The sequence below is a fragment of the Rhyacophila brunnea genome, unplaced genomic scaffold (assembly GCF_057557595.1).
Source record: "Rhyacophila brunnea isolate RB1 unplaced genomic scaffold, BYU_Rbru_1.0 scaffold_3, whole genome shotgun sequence".
NCBI lineage: Eukaryota > Metazoa > Arthropoda > Insecta > Trichoptera > Rhyacophilidae > Rhyacophila > Rhyacophila brunnea.
Window position 1 is genome coordinate 24815126 of NW_028232965.1, and position 23401 is coordinate 24838526.

General features: G+C 33.5%; 1 protein-coding gene across 2 annotated transcripts in view; it reads right to left on the reverse strand.

The window, feature by feature from the left end:
- Positions 1-4474: 4474 nt before the first annotated feature.
- The window catches only part of MFS9 (major facilitator superfamily transporter 9), a 32843-nt gene continuing 13916 nt past the window's right edge, over positions 4475-23401 (reverse strand). For both annotated transcript variants that reach the window (XM_085952176.1, XM_085952175.1), the window contains exons 2-10: positions 16532-16715; positions 15724-15842; positions 14629-14918; positions 14035-14135; positions 12972-13131; positions 11771-11943; positions 11348-11451; positions 10785-10905; positions 4475-8048 (exon numbers count right to left, since the gene is read on the reverse strand). In XM_085952176.1, the coding sequence (XP_085808302.1) occupies positions 7821-8048; positions 10785-10905; positions 11348-11451; positions 11771-11943; positions 12972-13131; positions 14035-14135; positions 14629-14918; positions 15724-15842; positions 16532-16715 (1480 nt within the window). In that variant the 3' untranslated portion in view covers positions 4475-7820. The remainder of the gene's footprint in view (positions 8049-10784; positions 10906-11347; positions 11452-11770; positions 11944-12971; positions 13132-14034; positions 14136-14628; positions 14919-15723; positions 15843-16531; positions 16716-23401) is intronic.

The window sequence follows — 23401 nt, forward strand, 5'->3', positions numbered from 1 at the left end:
TAAGATTTTCTTTATGGTAAGTAAACAACTTTATTTTAATCTTATTTCAGATATTTTGAAAAGCACATATTATAAATTATAGGTCCGAACAATAACATTGACTTCGGCCAACCGAATGACATTTCAATATCAACTTGAATATTGGAATATATCCAAATATAAGCGTGAGAAAAAAATATGGTTATTGCATGAGATCTAATATAAATTTATTGTGTGTTGCTGAAAATATCAATGTGCTTATCCCTGACCCAATAAAACGGAAAAACTGATTCATAATAAACAAAACCATGATTCAGCCGAAAGCTGTATGGTTCCAGTGAAAACATACTTTTGTGACATTTATCTGAAATTGAAACACCGCCCAGAAAATTCACTTCATCCTTGATTGTGAACGATCAAATAATATATCATCACATTAAGTATATCAGAAATAGAGTGCTTCGCATTAATGGCAAGGTATTTAGGCCAAGTATCTAGAGATTTATAAGCCGAAAATGATTTATGCTATAAATTATCATAACCAAGAGCAGGAAAATTAAGAGATAACCAACATTTTTTGTAGAAAGATTATATTTTTATACATGCAAATGTTTATATTTTTCTTCAATACATTTAAATATATTTTAAAGGTGGGCAAAGGCAGACTATGGCCTCAATGATGTATACTGATGCCAATAGGTATACTTCTAAAAAATGTTGAGACGCCACTGTCCAAGAAAGACCTTTGGCTACGGGAAAGATCACCCAGACAGAAAAACCACACACCAACCCGTCTGGACAGCGTGGTGTGTTATGTCTAAAACCTTCAAATGAAAACAAAAACTTCTAAAACCCGGCCCTCATTCTCCGGAGGCCAACCTGATACTGATCACGGCAGCGATCAGCGAAGGAAGGCAGAGGGTGCTAACAATCCCCGGAGACCCGGAAAAGGCTGCCAACAGATGACCATTGCTACATATAACGCAAGAACATTGTCCAGCGATGCCAAACTTGTAGTTTCAAGAAGAGCTCAGGAATATCCACTGGGATGTTGTCGAACTCAGCGAAGTAAAACGTAAAGGTGAGGGTATTATCACTTTACAAAACGGACATGTCCTGTATTACAAAGGAACCGATGAAGGACGCACAAGCGGTGTTGGATTTATTGTCAACAAAGCCTGGAGGGACCGCATAGTCGAGTTCAACTGCATTTCTGACAGGGTCACAAGCATGATACTCAAAATCAATGCTAGGTACCGGTACCGGGCAAGTATATGCTCCAACACAGAGCTATCCTGATGAAAAAGTGGAAGAGTTTTATGAGGAAATAACATCCTTGAAAAATAAAAGTAAATGCCACTTCAACATCATAATGGGAGATTTCAATGCACGTATTGGATCATACCAAAGAGATGACGTAGCGGTCGGACATTTCGGACATGGCTCAATGGATGGTAGAGGGGACATGCTTCTGGAGTTTGCTGAAATCAACAATCTTCACATAATGAATTCTTTTTTTCAACATAAACCTACACGTAAATGGACGTGGAGAAGCCCGTCAGGAAGGACCAGCGAAATCGATTACATCCTCACTGACAGAAAATATACATTTTTAAACTGTAAGGTGATCAATCGGTTTAACACCGGCAGTGATCACCGGATGGTGAGATGTAAGATAAGATTGAACGTCAAATCAGAAAGATCCAAACTGCAGAAGAAGTCAAATTCTCGCATATACCTGCAGAACAATACTGAATTCCAAGATGAACTCAAAAATGCACTATCGGCTTTCTTAGATGAGAATGAAACCGTTTCCCTATCCAACGCGGAGGATATAACGAATATCATTCTACAATGTGCAGAAAAAACAGGCGTAAAAAGCTCGGAAGTCACACCACCCACCAAGCTTTCGAAGGCAACATTGAATCTTATGGAGCAGAGAAGGAAAACCAAGAGCGATAGACAGGCACAAAACGATATGGAGTTTTCATCACTTTGCAAAACCCTCTGAAGGAAAATAAGAGAAGACCTTCGTAAATTCAATGTAAACCTCATACAAGCAATTGTGAAAGCAGGCAGAAGTTTAAACAAAACAAGCAATGCTTGTCGATAGGAAAACGTCAAATCACAGCACTAAAAGCAAAATATGGTTCTATCATCAGAAATTCGGAACACTTGTTAAGCCGAGTTGAAGAGTTCTACAGCGATCTCTACAGTGATGACACTGACAATACGACTATAGACTTAGATCTTCAGAGAAATGGAAATTCGGAAGACCATACTCCCGAAATCACATCCTGGGAAGTTACCCATGCTTTACCACATGAAAAGTGGAAAAGCCCCCGGGGAAGACGGTCTAACGATAAATATCCTCATAATAACGGGAAAGGATGCAAATAAAGTCCTTGCACAATTGTTCACAGCCTGCATATGCAAAGAGGATGTCCCAGAGGCATGGAAAAATGCCAGCATTGTCATTCTTCACAAAAAAGGTGACAGAGAAGATCTAGCAAATTATCGTCCAAAAAGTCTACTCCCTATTCTCTAATCCCTATTCTCTACAAGACGTTCACAAAAATTCTCTCAAACCGTCTGCAAAATGTACTAGACGAGAACCAACCGAGAACAAGCCGGATTTAAAGGAGGATACAGCACTATGGACCATATCCAAGTCGTCAGAGAAATCATAGAGCGGTGCCAGGAATACAATCTGCCACTATGCATGGGTTTTATAGACTATGAGAAGGCGTTTGATTCGATAAAGAAATGTTCAATACTCAACGCACTCAGAAAACAAGGACTCCCTGGGCGCTATATAAATATTTTCAATAATATATACAGTAGTGCAACAGCATCTGTCAATCTCCATAAACCATCGCGCAGATTTCCTATCAGCAAAGGAGTCCGACAAGGTGATACAATCTCACCTAAACTATTTACAGCTACCCTTGAAGACTTATTCAGGCAACTTGACTGGAATGACAAAGGGATCCCCATAAATAGAGAATACCTGAGTCATCTGCGCTTTGCCGATGACATAGTAATTTTCTCGCAAGACTCAAAAGACCTCCAAAGCAGAATGCGGGAACTCGCTGAAGTAAGCAACAAAGTAGGTTTGAAAATAAATGTAACAAAGACGAAAATCATGTTCAACTGCTTTGCAGGCCAAAAAGAGATCCTCATCCAATGGCACTCAGCTCGAACAGGTGAAAACTACATCTATCTGGGACAACAAGTGTCTATAGATGGATGTATATTTGATGACATTGTTCGCAGAGTAAAGCTAGGCTGGAGTGCTTTTGGCCGCCTGAATAATATCTTCAAAAGTGACCTTCCACTGTGCCTAAAGCGCAAAGTGTTCAACCAGTGTGTTCTTCCGGTGATCACATATGCGTGTGAAACATGGACCCTAAGTAAAATAGAGATCCAGAAACTTAGAGTAGCTCAACGTGGTATGGAGAGGTGCATGCTGGGCATAACGCGAAAAGACAAAAGAGGAATGAGTGGATAAGGAAGCAGACAAGGGTTTGCGATGTAATAGAGTTTATTAAAAGCCTTAAATGGAGATGGGCTGGACACATAGCTCGAAGAAGAGACAATCGTTGGACAAATCTAGTCATCCAGTGGTATCCAAGAAGTACAAAACGTCCGCAAGGTAGACCTAGAGGCCGCTGGATCGATGAAATGATAAAGTTCTGCGGAAGTACTTGGCAACGCAATGCACAGGACCGAGAGAAGTGGAGGCAGCTTGAAGAGGCCTTCATCCAGCAGTGGATAGATTCAGGCTGATGATGATGATGATATTTTAAAAACTCGACAACATTTTTGCCTTCACCTCTGAGGTTCGTTGTTACAGAAATAGGTTGTTATTAAAACCATTTTCCGACCAATAATGATTTTATTCTTCTTTTTGCTCTCCTGCACAATTATCATTTTGTCGATGAGCCTGTTTTCGCCATGTACCCCTTCAAATGTTGAACAAACAAGAAAAAAATAATGTATATTCTTTTTAGCACTACAACAGCCGATGAGGCTTAATGGCAAGTAGTGTAGTAATAGAAGTGAACCAATCACAAACACCCAAGCTTTGAAAAAATCACACAAATATATTGGTAATCTCACGGGGAATCGAACCCGGAGACTCCGGATGAGAGACCACCACCTTATACACTGGACCAGAAACCTTTCTGTGGTTTTTTCTATTAAAATCGCTGAAGCATGTTCTGGTTTGATGTAACTGCCACTGTTCTCTACAACATTTAAAACAATCCCCTTCCCGGTTTGTACGAAAGTTAGTAGACCAGGTGTATTTTTTTGCTTCACTTTCATATTATGTTTAGTATATAGTCATTGGCTATTGGTTCCATCTCCATAGAATAAGTTATTCTTCACATCTTTGGATTCTACGTAATAACTACCTACATAGTTATTTATATAAAATCATTAAAAAAACTGCTTGAATAATTTGTATAATTTATTAATTTTCATTGACAATGTACTATAATTACTATTTTATAATAGGTTATATATAATTTTGATATACTTTATATAAATTTGACTAAAATTCATTCAAAACAAGAATTATTACAACATTCACTTGAATAATCTCATTTTTTTTTAAACATCTTTCAATATTGCACTTCTCAAAAGGAGATTACATCCACCAGTCAGCGACATCTATGAAATAATTTTTCAAAGATGTAAAATACAAGAAAACATTAGTTTATTTTATAAAAAATATGATATTTGAATACAATACCAATTGTTAATAAAAAGTGTCTTGTCAAATTCAATATTTTTTTTGACAATGTTTATAAGATGGGCAGTAATTATTTTAAGTCACATTTTAAGAGAATCAGTATTTACATGGTAGTAATCCATCATGAATAGTAAGGGTACACCCAGCGACATACAGTAAAGGCAGGATGGTAATGTGTTGCTTAGGGGCGAAAAATCCTAAAGAGCGGCAATTTAAGGAAGGTATGTGTATAATACAACTTTTTATAAGAGTTTACATAATCCTTTTTTAAAAAGTAGTACGTATAATTCACATAATATCTTACTCTTCCTCCTTCTTCATAGGAAGATGAGATTTTTTTGTCTATGGCGCTGATGGCTACTACTAACTTTAAATCAGATTTTCATTGTATGTAAACATTAAAATAATGCAATTTAGTAGGGAAAGAATTTACATAAGTATTGAGACAAAATGACTGCATAGGGGCAGCACTTTACCTAGGGACGTCGCTTGGTACACCACACAGTATTGACAATAATTATAGTATTACACAAACTCAAATGCAAACTTCGGTACCCATACTTTAAAAGCTCACTATGTCAGCAAAAGACATGTCGTAGAAACAATATCTATGTAGTCAATACCAAATGATAAGTCATTTTATAAATTATTTTAGTCTCCGTGGAATTGATTCTTAGCAATAAATCTCGAAAAGGTTAACTTGATGTGCGGCAGCTTGGTGTATTAAAATCCTGTCATGCGCTTCCGTATTCGTTCTCCTCACCATGAATGCATTTGACGTTTCTTATTTGAGTGTGCTATTAGTCATTTAGATGTGTTATAATGCAAAAAGTTTTGAAAACCGATAGTAGGAAGATTATAAATTATACCTACTGTGGAAAAGAAAAATGACAAAGAGAGGTTATTCGGCCCATAAACAATGATGACGAAAGAATCACGGCGATGCTAGGACATATCCTTTGACATTTCATTGTTGTCATATAAGTGAAAATATCCCAACTCAATGGGAAAAGATTACCTACCATAGTTCATTATATTTTATATTTCTGTTTTTGTGGGGAATAATATTCCAATCTTCCAATCCTGACAATACTCTCACATTTGGATGATAACACGAACGCCGCCGCCAAGCCTCAAGTTAAATGTTTACATCTTAGTAAAGATATTTTAATGTTACGTATAATGAATCTATCCCAATAATTTCTTTGAAAGTACTAACCTAAATGTGTGGAATGTGTTCGATAATTCTGTGAAAAACATCATTTCGAAGTTTGTATTATTCGTTTCAAATCGAATTGCAAAATAGAGGTAAGATGTATAAATATAATTTATTTCAGAATATTAATCTTTCAAAAGGCTCATAATTGTTAGAATTGAGTCATTCTAATTTAATATCCAAAATTTTATATTTTTATATTCTCGAAAAACATAATGCAGAAATTCTAATTATCATTCTTCAGTCAGATATTTACCATATTAAGAATGGCAAGATATGAATTGGATTATATTCTATGAATAATTATTATTCTATATAAGATATTTCAGGATAATTGAATTGCTAGCAGATTCCCTAAACAAGCTTAAAAACAAAGGCTACATAATTGAATTTGTGACATAACAAATTTTAAACACATGGAATGTTGCTGTTTATAACATGAAATGTTATTAGGAACTGTGTATTTAACAATACTTAAAGAGATTTTTTTTTAAATATAACGATACATTTAAGGTTATCAATTTTTATAAAATCAACAAATAAAAATGTCAAAATAAATAATAATATAAAAAAATATATAGTTTATATAATCTGAAAAAAAAACACCTGTGATAGCAAAGTACAGAACAATATCATTGCACATGATTTTAATAAAAGGAAATCATCAATAAAAAATATTTCCCAATATTTATGGTAATGATTAAATATAATAATAGGTACATTATGATTTAATAACTATATTAAAGTTTTTCTTTATCGTCAAACTTACTGATAAATTTTAAAATATCACATTTGTCTTTGATAAATTATGTTCCTATCCCCTTTTTTAGGAATCGTCACAAAGTAGAACCTAAATTATCCGGGATTCACTATTAAATTCAGTTTCACATTATGATAAAAAAAGTTATGAGTGATTGGCGAAATATTCATACATAGATATGAATAAAGGTTATTATGGAAGTAAAATAGGTTTTAATATTTATCTGGACAATCATCATGCCCAATTAACTCATAATCAAGGTTCTACTGTAATAAAATTATAATACATTTTGCTCTAATAATTCCAGCTAATAATTTTTTTGTAGTCGTACGTATTAGTATTATAGAGTTGACCAACATGTCAAAAGTTATAAAACTCAAATAATGGATTAATGAACAGATAATTTAATAATTATTTTAATCTTAAATTTAGAAAAGTTATATGTTATAACTTAATTGTGGCAGATTGAGTTGTCTAAGCCTCTCTTTCTGCCAATTGTCAAAGGTACATTGTAAGCTGCCTAAGCCAATGTAGGCAATGGATGATATATTTATATTAAAATAATTAACATGAAAAATAACATTACGTATACATTTCTATAAATAATTACATTATTTACAATAATTGCTATAAAAGTATCCACACATAATTATGTCTGAGAGTGTAAAAAGAATACAAAATATACACATTGTGTATTATATATTTACAAAAAATATGTATATACTCAAATTAATATAAATGTAAAATGCCAATCTGTATTGCAAGCACCGATTATTAATAAAAGCTCTTAAAAACAAATGGACAAACATATTTATTTAATAAGATTTTAACATCTAAACTTATTAATTAATAATTTATAAACTAATAATTATTTTCACCAATTCAATCAAAACAATCAAAGCCATTTAAAACCTACATACAGCTCATAAATGAAATCAATAAAGGAATATATATTGAATGTAACACAATTAATTTATAAATAGAGTAGCTACATTTAGTCGTGGGGTTTATGAAGTCGTTTCAGCAGGGGAGCGGGAAATGGGTAAATTACTAAAACAACCACACAAAAGCCACAACTAAACTACTCTACTTGACGATAATCAGCATTAATTTTCATCACTTTCCATAACATTGGCAGCATTGTTGGTAAAACAACGGGAATCTTTTTCTGTTCCGGGAGAAGAGCACTGTTCTGTGTCAGTTTGTACAGATTCTACGTTAGGCTCCATAGACCATGGCTGGCGCACTCCTGAGCAATATATTCCGTAGATTACTGCACCGACTAAATATATGGCGGCCGCTATAAAGAACACTATGCGCCATTCTTCAGTTGACTGTAATTAAGTGAAAATTCGAAAATATAAGTACCTACCAAAAAAGGTCAAAATCGAATAGTTAATCAAATGTTCTACATATAAGAAAACAAGGATTAGGGACACCCACTGAAGGTTAAATTTATACAGCATGAAAGAAGACCAACACACATTTAATCAAAATAGGGTTAAAAAATAATTGCCAAACATATTATATTGTTATGCAGTTCCGTATATTAAATAGAATTTGAGTATGGACCTAATAGTTTGAGCAAGTGGCTAACATCCATTTCTCGTAAAAACAAAAATCTGTCAATACAAACCTCCACTATGTGCAGGCCCATATCATCACCTCAATACTATAACTAGATAACTCTGATTTGGTCATTGTTGGGAAAATGAAATTCAAACTTTACTTGATTAACATCAATCTAGGCTATAATTGTGTCGCTAAATTTCAAAACCCTTTTTTCAAGGGTTTTGAAATTTATTTTTATTTTTTTATTTTATTTAATTTAGTTTTATTTTTTTATTTAATTTAGTTTTATTTTTTTTTCAAGACACTTTTTCATTATTTTGAGAAAATCATTAAAAATTTAACCAAATAGGTTTTTTAATCTTATACGTAGTGTTATAGCGGGAATTGATAGACGTATTGATTTTGTTTCATAAAATGACAGTCAATCGTAACGGATTTTGAAAAAGATTATCTTAATTATTTCAAAAAAGTGTTACACCTAGCGGGTTTTAAAATTTAGCGACACAATCTTAACAATTTAAAATAAAAATGGAAAATTGTGCTTGATTAATTGTTCAATTGTATGAAAAAATATTGTAAATATATTACAGTACACTCTCAGTAATCCGCCAACCAGTGGCGCACCCAGGGGGGGGCCAAGGGACCCTGGCACCCCCCAAACATGAAAATTATCGGAATGATTTTAATCATTGAAATTGAAAGCCAATAAACTATACCTTTGGGCTTAGACAAATAAAAAAATGGCAAAAAAATGATTTGTAATATAGTTCTCCAGCACCCTTTTTAGAAAAATTTCTTAGATTTTAATTTCTAACACTAAAATTTCAAAACACTAATGTCAGGTTGTTTTAAAAACCCAATCCCTAATGGAACTGTCGGTGTCCACCCGAATTCCGGAGTGGTGTAGGTCATGGCTGAGGAGGGCTGACAGGGCTCTAGCCTGGGGGCCCGGGCTGTGGGGGGCCCGGCGTGTCGGGTTGACCAGATGAGTGAGATAAGCACACATCATAAATTAGCTTTAATAGTAAAAAAAGCTATTAAACTTCATGGCCATGAACATTTTCAATTATTTACATAATTGTGCAATATTTTTTTTGATTATTATGTGTCGATACTCGACAGCTCCATTATTAAAATAGATGTATTAAAAATCGCGAATAATTTACTGTATAAATACCCTTAATTTGAACTAAAACACAATTTGAAAAACTTTTAATGCAGTGTTTCACACTGCCTTTAATCTTAGCGGTAGGTAGGGGGCCCGCCAAATATCCTAGCCTGAGGGCCCGTTTCAGGATGTGGGGACCATGGTGTAGGTACACCAAGTGCAATAGACAAAAGACCGATAAACGAGAAATCAGGCTGTGAAGAAAAAAAGAGCCTATGGGATTAATTTACATTCTCCTCCTTGGGCCCCCCCCCCCCCAATATTAAATCCTGGGTACGCCACTGCCGCCAACTACTATAATCCGCCGTTATTTTTACTAGTTGAAAGCACAAAATCAAGCTCTATAATTCCCCGGTATTCTATTGTCAATTTCAGTAGTCCGCCGCGTACAAGTATACAACGCAGAGACGTGTTTATTTTGGAAACTTTTTCTTCGTTAAACGTATGTTCATCGCGAAGAAAGTAATGTACCAGGGAGGTAAGTGCCCAAGGACCGCATCACAATTATGCCATGCTCCAATGCAACCGGGACACACAAACTGAAGCTTTTGGTCATAGGGAAAGCCAGGAATCCTAAGCCATTCAAGAATATCTGCCTCACTGAACAACTGGTTGTGTCAAGTGATTTACTGTTTAATATTTAGTTAACAAACTTAGTCTATAAATATGTAAAATTTAGTAAATACTTGTTTTTGATTATAAATAAAATCGTAATTTGATGGTATAAATTTCTCAAAAAAAAAAACTATTTTTACGAAATACCAGTTTTCATTTTTACCATATTTTGTATGTATGCACTATAATCCGCCGCTTTCACTAATTGAACACTGTCTGGTTTTTGGGGTGGCGGATTACTGAGAGAGGGGTGCCGAACGAAATCCCGAAGGCCGAAATCCCGAATGGCCGGAATCCCGAATCCCGATTTCGGCCTTCGGGATTCCGGCCATTCGGGATTTCAGCGTTCGGGATTTCGGCATTCGGGATTTCGGCTTTCGGGATTTAGGCTTTCGGGATTTCGGCCATTCGGGATTCCGGCCTTCGGGATTTCGACCCAAACCCCTGAGAGAGTACTGCATTTTATTTATTTAATGCATTTATGGTTTTAAAGTTATCTAATATTTTCAAACACAAAATTAATACAGTTCCCATTAACTTCTGACTTACCTAGTTTTATCATTTTGTAGAAAAGGAAATGTAGAATCATTTTCAATACCTATTTCAAAAACAGAGAAAATCAAGTTATCTAGTTGTAGTATTGAGGTGACGATATGATTTTATTAGGATTGGACATGGTAAAAAAATATATACATATAATATGTTAAATAAATACCTGATCTGTGACAATAGCTCCAGCTAATGAGGGACTAATAATTCCTGGAAGGGTAGCAACGGTATTTGAAAGACCCATCAAAACGCTTGCATGTTGTGGTGCTATATCTAAATGATTAACACTGAAAAGAAACAAGTATTATATATTAAATTATAAATGTATCTACCAAAAGGTACAATAGTTTGAGTAGAAAACAGAAATATGTAGAAAGGACACCGAGTGAAACAAGGTGATACAACAGGTGCGATTTAAACACTCTCGGTGATGGAAAATAAACACATTATTATCCCCGCCTGCTTCCTGCACACAGGAAGAATTCAGATCTATTCAATAAACCTAAACCAATTAAACATGATGTTATTGTTGATAGTACTAATAAAAATACAATTGTTGATTATTTCTTTATTAGTCTATATAACCATTAAATATTTTTATTCTATTTTGACCTGTCGTTGGTATAATATAGATGGTATAGTATCTATTTTTCAATTTTTAGGGTACATGATTCTCATACTAGTATATTACATTATGTTTTAATATAAATAAACATAAAAGAAAGGTACCTAAATCCAGACCAAGCAAATCCACCGAGTCCAACAGCAATTACAAGACACGAGATACATCCGGTGGCAGATGTAGCATAACTAGCGGCCACCATAAATATTGTCTGAAATAACAAACATTTTAATCATTATTATCTGTCAGCATAACAACCTTTGGCTTCATCCAGAAACTTTTTCCATTCTTCAAGATCTAGTGCCGTGACTTTCCAATTATTTTCACCAAACATCCTCATAATATTCATCGTGACACAGTCCCAAACATCTCAGTGTCGTCCAAGTCTTGTCTTGTCGTCAGTGGCGAAGGGTAGAGATCTGACATAAAAAGTGCCCTCTCAAAAAGACAAAAAAGACACTTTTTCACACATCTTTGAGGTAGTAGAGACTGGAGACGTTTCCAATTAAAAGTTTACGATTTGTGCTAACCTGTGCCAAGAATGCTCCGCAGTTGAAAGATTTCCGGACTTGGGTGGTACTCATGATTCTTTGTTTCTGGAGCCAATCCGCAAGATGACCGGAAAGTTGAAGAACTATAGCCATGACAAGATAAGGAATCGCTGACAACAGTCCCGTTGATGACAACTCAAAGTGAAACCTATCTGCGAATTAAATCAAAATAAATAATGGATTAAAATAAAAGAAGTATGAATATAATGAAACAATTTGACAGTTTTATCACTAAAACCAAACATGTTCACCACTAAAAAAGAGAACTGCATTAAGTGTATTAAAATATCACCATTTTCAGTTCAGAATATGTAATTTTTAATTGAATAAAACAAAATAAACAATGTGAATTTTGACCAGCTGCGGAATTGAAAATCGCAACAGATTTATCAGAAGCGAGGTGCAGCAATCTCTGTTTTTTTATAGTTACGCTTTTTGCAGAGGACTGTAATTATGAAGATGCTGGCGGAATACGGATCTAGGAGGGGGGGTTAAACAGGATGCCAGACATTCAGAGGGCTGGCTCTGGAGATGGTTTGGTGTTCACGCACTCACGCACTGGTAAACGGGCGGTTTGAAATGTCACTCTCACAGTTTCACTAGGATTTCGGGATAAATGATGATGACAAGTTCAGGATGGATGATCGACGCGACGTTCGCTCAAACCATATCAGATTTAGCGCAACAAAGGTCGAACGATGAATCACTCTGTAGTTAATGACGGCTTAGCTTTAACAAGCCTAGCCACGTCCGCTGTCTTGAAGTCACTGAATGTAACTTTATCACGGTCGACTTATGACCCGTGACTGCTGGTCACCTGGTCTTGCGACAATAACTGGGATTTTTGGTAGGTAGAGAAAAAGGAATGAGGGCCACAATAATTGGCCCAACCAATTTATTTAAAGTATATTACACAATATTGTAATATGATTATGAGTAGGTAGGTACCTATACCAATAACCAAAATCAATAATTTCAAAATAATATATCTACATATCGTTGCGTATTTACCCACTATAGCCTTAACATTATATCATGGTTGCAGACGTCTCAGCGACGACCTGCAGAACTATTTTAGCATATGCACTGGACCCCCATTAAAGACTTTACTGCTTACAGCTTAATAAAATCACACCCAAAATGGTTCTAGAATAGCAGTTAATATATGAATCCGTTTTACCTTTCATGAATGTGGGAAGAAGAGTAAGCAAAGTGTAAAATCCCCAGTTTTCACTAAAATGAGCAGCCACAATTGCCCACACGGGACCAGATGTCAAAATATCTTTCCAAGGATGCTTCACTACTCTGCCACTAAGTTCAGGTTGATTCCCCAACGAATCCTGCAATTTAAAAAAATGTTCATTTTCAATTCAAAATTTTCAATTCTCAAAATTTTCAATTCAAACAAAATTTAATTTCAACTTTTGGTTGGCAGACCTTTTTACGCATGTGTGCCAAAATTTCCCATATTTTTTTTTATGCAGGGCAGTTATTCATAAGGAAATAATAGTTTTTAAAAATTCTATTGAAAAAGCTTAAAAATTACAATTGAGTTCTTGAGATTCTATCATTCACCGTGTTTCCAGCCAAAGAGCCATATCTTTTATTCTTTGAATACTTAATTTTTTCCTTGTGTTCAAAATTTTCAAAGAGATTGTGGGAGCATTTTAACAACGCTTCTTTCATATATTCTCCAACGGTTTTTCATTTTTTGTTTGAGGGAAAATAATAAGCAGCTATTATATTTTAATGACTGCCGATAAATTTTATTAGGTCTGTTGATCAAATATTTTTATTTTAATTGCCTGATCAATAAATTCCCAAAGCCTAACGACCGACGACCTATGCAATTTTTTAATATTTACATTAAACATAATGCTAATCTTTGAAGAGTATTTATAATGCGATCTGTTATTTGCGTGAATTTCATTGTTTCTGTTTGCGCATCGATTGGAAAATATCATTGGTACAAAATAATATTAAAAACCGAAAATACGCACGGCTATGTCGTCACTATTTTTTTATATTATAATATACATATTATATATTATTTATTTGTAAAACTTTTATGTTATTTTTTCAAATTCATTATGGGTATCTTTTTTCTCTTCATAATAAAACATTCGCGTGCCATGCAAAATCATCTCGCGTGCCACTAGTGTCATAGGTTCGCCATCACTGTTCTATAACATAATTTTTGTTATTTTTTAATAATATTTTTTTGTATTTGCTCAATCACCTACTTGTATGTATTTCAATTCAGCGGGAGATATATGAGGGTCACATTCAGGACTTTCTTTGACTACTGTCCACCATATTGCAAACCAAATAAGACCTAAAATGCCTGAAAAATGAATAAGAAAAATTTGTTAGACATTTTATACTATGACTCTATATTACTATTATAATCAACATGCAATTTCGAATTTTTTCAGTCAAAATTTTTTTTGGAGGAGAATGAATGCCGATGATCTGTGACAAAACTGTCATGATTTACTCGACAGAAAAATAAAAATAAAACATAGTGGCTATTATAGATATCAGATATAGTAACAATTTTTATCTTTTTATGTGGTACCTATCTGTATTCCAATACTAATTAGATAAGACCAAATGTTTCTCTACTGTGTCATGAGTGTTCACTACACACACGCGCATACAAACACTCATTTTTTAATCAATGATTTTTTCACTGCCATTGACCACAACTTCATCTTCCTCAATGTCACATATCAAGTCACCCAAATATTGTTTTAGAAATGCAATTAACATTTATAAATTGCCATTAACAACTACACCAATAATAAAACATCCATACGGTAATTTTATCACCTTACCAAAGACATAGAAGATACTAGGCCAGCCAAGCGTGGTAGCCAAAAATCCACTAAGTGGCATTGAGATGACAGTGCCGGCGTAGCTGCCGCTGAATGCCAGAGTAGCAAGGCGTGATCGCTCCAGAGGAGGAGCCCACCGAGACCAAACGGCGTGGATGCAAGGATATGTCACCCCTTCGAAGATCCCTTCCACGACTCTGACCGCTACCAAGAGTGACGTACTGATGTGAGCCAAAGGCGGAGTAATTAAGGTCAACAAAGCAGTAGCACCGATTCCAATTCCGAACACCCTGAAGGATAATTAACAATAGTTATTAAAAAAATGGAAGTCATGGATGCGAGTACAAACCCCGTAACTAGAAAAAGTTACATGTTGTTTTTTCGATAAATTTGAACAACAACCCCATGGGCTGGGCGAATGGCTGACAACCATTCCATTTTAAAATAAATGTTTATTTACCTTCCACTATGCGGTTCGCTTTTATTTATTTATTTTATCAAATGATTCAGAGATCTACAAAAAATGCTGGGATAAAACAGAAAAGCATGACAACATTGAATCAATGTATTAGAGAGCGACAACTATAACTTGGGGCGCAACCTTGGCGCTAGTGTCATGAAATGTGTATTGCTGGTGAATTGCGAGTTATTAGTTCGCCACACGGTCGCACCTCAAATTATAGTTGTAGATTTCTATTTGCATACAAGTGTATAAATGTTCTGTTAAAAAAATATTCTTTTTTATCTTATTGTTATAACTTAGAATTTAGATTGTTGAGTAAACTCCTCGATTATATCTAAAACCTTTCATAGGCACCTACTTATTTGTGTTCTATCATTCTATAAAAAATGTACATCGATGGCTCAGTTCCATAGTACGATAAGTCAAAAATTTCAAGTTTCAAGTTATGTTAGCCATTATATTCGTATATCGCTCTTCTTCAGTCCACAAAATTACAACTCCAAAAAATTACTAGTTGTCCTCGTAGGGCCGATGTTTTTGTCACTTTTCTTTCAAAACTTTGATCAGCCATAACTCAAAATTACTAATTCCTAGTTGTAGAACTATGGAACTGAGCCATCAATATATTTTACCGGCTTCCTCCTAATCTTGACGCTAGCCATCCACCTGGTAGCTGAGTGACAATGTAACCATAAAAGAATGAACTCAATATGATCCCTTTCATTCTGCTATCCCAGTCAAATTCCGGACCCTGAAATCAAAACAATTATTTGATTTACAAATTTTATTAATCTGTTTGTAATAGTTACAGTGAAACCCCGTTAATATGAAAACGGATAATTAGAAATTCGCACATAAATCGAAATTTTCACGAAAATTCATAAAATCTTTTTCCAATTTTTAATATTTTTTATACTTACATTTTTTATTTTGTAATTCGTGTTTTTTTTTATTTTCTGTCTCTGTCTCTCTACTGTGCGACAGTACCTATATTATGATAAATGTACTCATATTATATGCAATGATTGGACTAATCACTAAACTATGGGATGATGTCCTGGTGAATCATTATCCGTGACATATATATATATAAATTAAAATTAAATGTAAAATAATATAAATTGCCCCTTCTGATAAAAAGATTATTATACATTACAGGTCAAAATGATTCCTAAAACACATCCTTAGTTCACATTTAAAGTTACATAATAAATAAATTGTATTTTAATTAAAATTTGTGTATTTATGTTTCTACAATCAAGATGGATGAAGTTTATTATTAATAATTTATTGAGTAGGTACCTATTGAATAATATCACTGAAATATAAGTACAACCGAATTTAACTCGCATTTTATTTTAAATTATTGTTTTCCAATAAGTTCTGTTGAAATTGTTAACATTTAAGTTTAAGAAGTGTGAAATAATTCACTCTACTTACATAGGATAGTGATCCATCTGATAAAACCAATGTTTTGTTTTCTGTCATCGCCACAACGGCTATAGAGAGGTTCACTCGTAGCGCATACACGTTGAAGAATCCAAAGAAGGCGAGCGTGGCCACCACGTACCGCCTTCGTCTCCAGAATTTCCATGTCGATACTTCTTGTTCAGCCAATTCTTCACTGAAATTGTAAAAATATGTATCACTCATCACTCGTACTCTAGCCAAAACCATTTATTCTGATAAAATCAATGGTTAGTTTTATATCAGTTGAAAAGCCCCAGCTTCAATTCCCAGACATGTTAAAAATAGCATACATATAAGTGTATTTATTATGAAGAGCATTGAGTAAAACGAACCATAAGGGTTTACTGGATGCATCTAGTCTCAAAATATGAAAGATAAAAATTTATTTATTTGAAAAAGACACGTTGCGTACATAACAAATTATTAATTCAGGACGTTCACAACATAACATTTAGAATAAAAATTACAAGTAATCAGTTCGGAAAATCAGAAAAAACAAAGTGGAGGAAAAAAAGAAAGCAAAAAATATTTTTATACAAAAGAAATAAAATTTAAAAAAACAACAATGATTCAAAAAGTACAAATTAAACAATAAAATAGAATTTAAAAAACAGAATATATAATGGATCGCCAAAAATATCTACATCTCTAGGGAGTGCATTGACCAACCGCACAGCCCTCGCTATTGGTGCCTGGTGAGCGTGACATGAGGAAACAGCTTTCACCCAAAATAGGTCATGGCTGCGACCGCGCATGTAATTGACGGGTGCGTAAAAATTTAAATTTTCTAGAATATCGGGATTGAAAATGATACCACGTGAGAGCAGGGGAAAATGCATTAAGAGCAGAAGTGACCTACGAGCTTCAAGAGAATGAAAGGCGAGCATGCCTTGAAGAAAGTTAGTCGGAAAAGACTCGTTTGAAAAGGTGTCAAAAGGAAAATAATTATAAACTTTAAAATAGAGATGACGAAGAAATTTTTTCTGAACACGCTCTAAAACAAGCTTATAGGAAACTTCATAAGGACCCCAGATGATGGAGCTATACTCAAGAATACTCCGTACTAACGACACATAGAGTGTACGTAAAACAGTTGGATTCTTGAATGACTTGACTTGTCTCATGACGAATCCTAGAAGCTTTCTCGCACGCAATGCCGTAGAAGTGATGTGCGAGCGAAATGATAAACGTGAGTCAAAAAATATGCCAAGATCTCAAAATTAAAATATTTTTCTGATAATTTACATGTTGTAAGTGTTTTCATTATTTAATATAGGTACTTAGTGTAATATTACTAAAAACAAAAATAAATATTATTTAAACGCACAGATAACTTTTTAATTTTACAAAATACATTAAGAAACTTGTTGCTTATTGAAAATTAGATTATAATTACTACATTAAGTCATAGTTCACAGAATATTGTAGATTTTTGCATAAATCATAGTTTTAAGGTAAGTACTTATTTAATATTTAATTAAAAAAAACATCGATTCTATTAATAAATAATAATTACAAGATAAAAAGAACTTTTTATATACAACGTTTTTAAATTTTCTGTTGAATTATTATCCTCAATATGCTCAAACTTGTACTTGATATGAAGTACTTAAATAAAAAACAAACAAACAAATATAAAAATACTGAATACTGAAATGTCATTTTGATTTTCATAGTAACGCACGTATATATTAATAATTTCGTTGCTAGGACCACCAAGCAACCTTAGCAACCGATAATAGTGGATTGGATTACGCATTTCTTCCGAAATAACTTTTCATACAAAACAGAATTAACTGAAAATGAATTCAATTCTACTTAAAGATGGCTAAAAGTATTAAAAGAATGCATTGGCATCGTGTTCTGATATATTATAAAAGTTTCAAATGTCCAGCTAGTCGGGAAGTTAGTTAAAAATCGATTGCAAGATTTGTACCGGATAAACAACCACCGGACAAATAAGAATACGAGCTAATAAAAACGTTGTAAAAATGAGTAGGTACCTATAACTTGTAATCTTTTTTAGTTATATGGAATCCTTGGACCAAAATGATGACTGACAATAATTTGCCATTCGAAAAAATCAAACCTCATTGTGATTTACCATAATCGTCAGATAGGATACCTGCCTACTCACGTTCATAACATAGTTGACTATAAAGTAAAATCAAAATGCAATAAAGCGTTAAAAATGATTAAAAAGACGTTAAAATATACGTGCTTTGAAGGTATTTCCATAAATGAAGCCTTTCGCTTCGTTTTCCACGTAATGCCTACCGGAGTGCCAACTCGTAAAGTAAAGTACCGACGCCTAAATATGCGGATATTTGAACTTGTTCGATATACCTACTTATCTGACAGCTGGTGCTATCTCGGCTTTTATAATGCCAATCATTATTATTCATGAATAAATAAACAGCTGGAACAATACAGTTGACAAAATTCAGCTGTATATTTAAAATTGTATTACATGCATGTCACCATCTATCACGTAAACAGCCAATCAAGTATTTCAATGATTGTGTCTCACAAATTTATTGTTACTATAACTATACGAATGTTTTATAATGCCGGGTCCACACTGGCAACATGTCGCGCGACAACCTCATTAAATTTTACGATAATTATCATAATTGCTTGAGAAATTTTACGATAATTATCATACTTATCCTAAAATTTAACGAGGTTGTCGCGCGACATGTTGCCAGCGTGGATCCAGCATAAGATTGACATCTCCCATCACTTTTAAATAAAATCATGTCTTTAATTCATATAACGGTCTAGTATTTTCGCTATTTTCGTCATGCCTTGGCGTTTTAGCGAAGGCACGCGATTATATTAATTAACAATAGGTATATCTAATTCAGGCGGCCTTAATACTATAAGAGAAAGGGGCTAACTTTTGCCAATGTAAAAAATCTGGAAAATAAATCATTAATTATTGCGACTATTATTAAAAATACGAATACTATAACGTGTACGGAAAGTTGTACGTATGCAGCTCACCGTATCACACTTCACCGTGAAATGTTGTATCGGAAATATTATATTATATAAGACCGTTCAACCTTTTTGGGTCGTATTTATAGTACTGACATAAAATTCATGTCTAAATAAAACACGGTTCGTGTCGGTTTACACTTCACAAGAAGCCAGCAGCAAACAAATTTTGAAAACAGCCGATATACCGGATTATATGTTAGGTTAGGTTGAGTTAGGTTTTCATTCATGAATTTTGGCAAAACCAGCTATGAAAATTGAATTAATGTTCCTATTGAATATAATAAAATTGGAGACCGTATAGTATACAGTCATTTCTTTCCGATAAGAAAGTTCACGGCGAACTGTGCCACGGTGAAATGTTTTACGTACAATTTACATGTAACCATACTATATGTATGTGGATGATAATTAATAGGTGATTATACGAGACGACCAGAGAGTCATTATTGCATAGCGGGATGCAGACTGTTTCCGTATATCTCGAGCTTTTTTAACATTTTTAAAATATGTATATCGAAATATTACATAAGCCGATGTCGAAAATCCCACTCACGGGTGCGCCGCTGGTTGACAAATATACAGATATTTTTAACATACTGTTTACCTTGATAAAAGAACTATGCTCTTATAAAATAATCTTACATTCTAACAACCTGTTTTACAATCCAAGGATTTTATACTGACTTTCATTAATAAACAATACATCTCATAAAAGTATTTTAAGTCACTGCTTAAAAGGATGGAAAGATTTATTGAATAAACAAAGAAATTTATATATCCACCATAAAACGGTGCACAATATTTATTTACAGCATTTGCGTCGCAATGATAAAGGCCATAAACATAATTTTATAAAGCTTTGTTAGTAGTAATACATCAGAATTCTATATTGCGGTCTTCTCATTTGCAATAAAACACCATTATTTTAATCAGTTTAATCTAACTTAATTTATATTTATACAGATAACAAAAAAATGTATAATTTTTGTCATGAATACCTAGTATCATCTCAAAAGCAGTGGCGTAGTGTAATGAGATTGGCAAAAGTTTTCTCTAGATAATATTACTGAAATAAATTATGAATTCATATAATGTAATGAAACCAGAAGTCAACAATATTAAATTCAAAAATATATTACAATATAACGGGTATTAGTTTTAAGAAATCATGTTACGTGGGAATGCAGCAATACAGATGACTTGCACTTGAATGTCACATACGTTTAGGTAGATGTAGGTAGAGGAATCCGAAAAAGATTATAGGTACTAACATAACGTCTCTTTTTAACCCCTGTATATTTTAACTTTCCCAGATATATTAATTTAGAAATATATATTTTGATATTTTGTATTATTACTAAATTGTTATAAATTAATATAGTAGCGCTTGGTTCAACATTTTTTGATATTTATTAACTTAAAAAATTAATATAGGTAGGTACTAAGTTTTGAACAGTTCAAAATAACCTAAAGTTGCGCTATTGAATAGGAATAGACTAGTCTAAGGAATAGACTGAGAGTTTTGAGAAGAATCTTTTGGGCTATTCAAGAAGGCATTGTGGCGTTTGGAGGTTAAGGTATAATGAGGAGCTGTACCAGCGTTGCCAGACGTCCCAATTTTTGCGGGACGTCCCGCTTTTTAAGCAAAAATAGATTGTTGCGCAGTACAGCTAAATTCACGATTATTTAACAAATACAAACAAATAATATGTTTCGGTTAAGACATATTCAAGCTATTAAAAAAGGGACTAAAATATTTTCAAACTATATAATTTAATTTATTTTAAGTATACCAACATATAATAATTACTATACCGAACGGGTATTTTCTCAGATGAATATAAAATGGTCTGATGCAAGAAACAGATGTTTTATTGAGTTGGTAAAATCGGAATTACTTGTTCAATTGAACATGTTATAGTAATGTACTGAATTTTACCAATACATTAAGCAGCAGAAAGAAACTCTTCAGGAAGTAAAATCTTCAGCCAGGTACAAATAGGAGTATCGGGAAAAAATATTTTTTAATATTATTATTTTGATAGTTAAATAGTTTTGTAGTTTGTGTTGTGTCATTTATAATTGATATTATAGAAATCAACATTAGAAATATTGAACTAGCGTTTTTTAGGTTGTCCCGTTTTTTGCTCCTAAGTCCCGATTTTTTTTCGCGTGGTAAAAATCCCGATTTGGTAAAATAATTATCTGGCAACGCTGAGCTGTGATATGGGATTGAAAAGATTAAGTGGCATTTGAAAATGCAGAGATCGTCCAGGACGGAGGCCAAGACCCGCCAAGGGTTATAGAAATGAATGAATACTTACTAAGATATAATGTAGGATAAATAGTATGAAATATCTAGACTTGAAGAAAGTCATTCCTTTCTTATTTTCTTTTTATATGACGTACCTACCTATATAATATTTTGTCGTATTTATTAACTTTATCATTGAAAATTTAGACTATGAATACTTTACATTTTTTGTAATACAATCAAAATAAAATAGACACATTCTAAATTTATGGCGTCATCTTAAAAAGAACGATTTCCGATGTTGTTTTTTCCCAATTATCTTTCAAGCGGTGTGCCTAATCTGAAAAAAAAACGCCAACAAATTCATAGATTCGCAAGTAATCGACCGTTTTATAATCTCGGTAAGAAACAGTTCCACGTGAAGTATTACATAATATTACCTATTATAGTTATTTTAATAGTATTTTATAAACATTTTATATGCACCGCTAATTGCCACACTACGTGCTTTTTGTGTAAACATTGAACATAATCAATTACACTAAACTTAACAAAAAACAGTGACACGTGTGAATGTGAATACGAAGTCATTTTTATCACATTAATTGTGCCAGCCTTCAAATCTTAGTGGAAAAAATTGTATAAAATAAAAACACAATATGAAATAATATAATACGTTCCTTACTGGTAATTAATAAAGATCAGGACCTGTTTCGTCCGCTTTGCAGGACATTGTTAACCAAGTTCAGTTCAGTTGAGAATGTATTCATAAGCGGATGAAATTAGTCCTGCTCTTTCTCTCTGAAATTCTTTAGGACTATATTATAATATTCTGTTTATTTTAATTATTGCGAAACCATCACAAATAACGGATATAAATACCATCAAATAAACGACACTCATTGAAGAATAAATTATTATAATTCACGTTTCAGAATGTATTGCTTTACAAACGATTTTTAGGTGTTACTAATAAATCCTGACTAAAAACATTATAATATTACGATAACCATCCATCCTTTATATACGTCCACAGAACAGATAATAAAAGTTCCCTGATGCGTCCCTGTGATTTATTCTTTATTTACAAAAAAGTACTTTATTTTAGCTGTGTCCGAAAAAACATCTGAGACCATACATAATAGGATCTTTTTTCTTACAAATAAAGGTTTTTTGTTATTTTTGTTGAATTGTGTTACTTCAGAAATAAATATCGGAAACACTGAATAACAAGAGCAGCCTTGAGCATTTTTTTTGAAGAGCTAAAGCGAGTTGACTTTTAGTCTAGATGGATTAAATATAAGGTTTTTTTTTAATGTGGGCCAGGAGTTAAAAATCCCGAAAACAAGTGGGATACGCTACTTGTACTCCGATACGCTCCAGCATCAAAGCATAAGGCCATCAAAGCATAGAGCAAGTACAAGGTCGCGCCATTGTCACGTCTAGCACTTTTCGCTACGTGAAACATGCAGCGAGTAGATCGCTTTTGTAACAGTAAGTTCATTACAGGGTATTTACCCTCCCCACGGCTTTTGCAATCTTTGAGGCTGTACTGAGTATCACACTCTCACATAGATTTGATG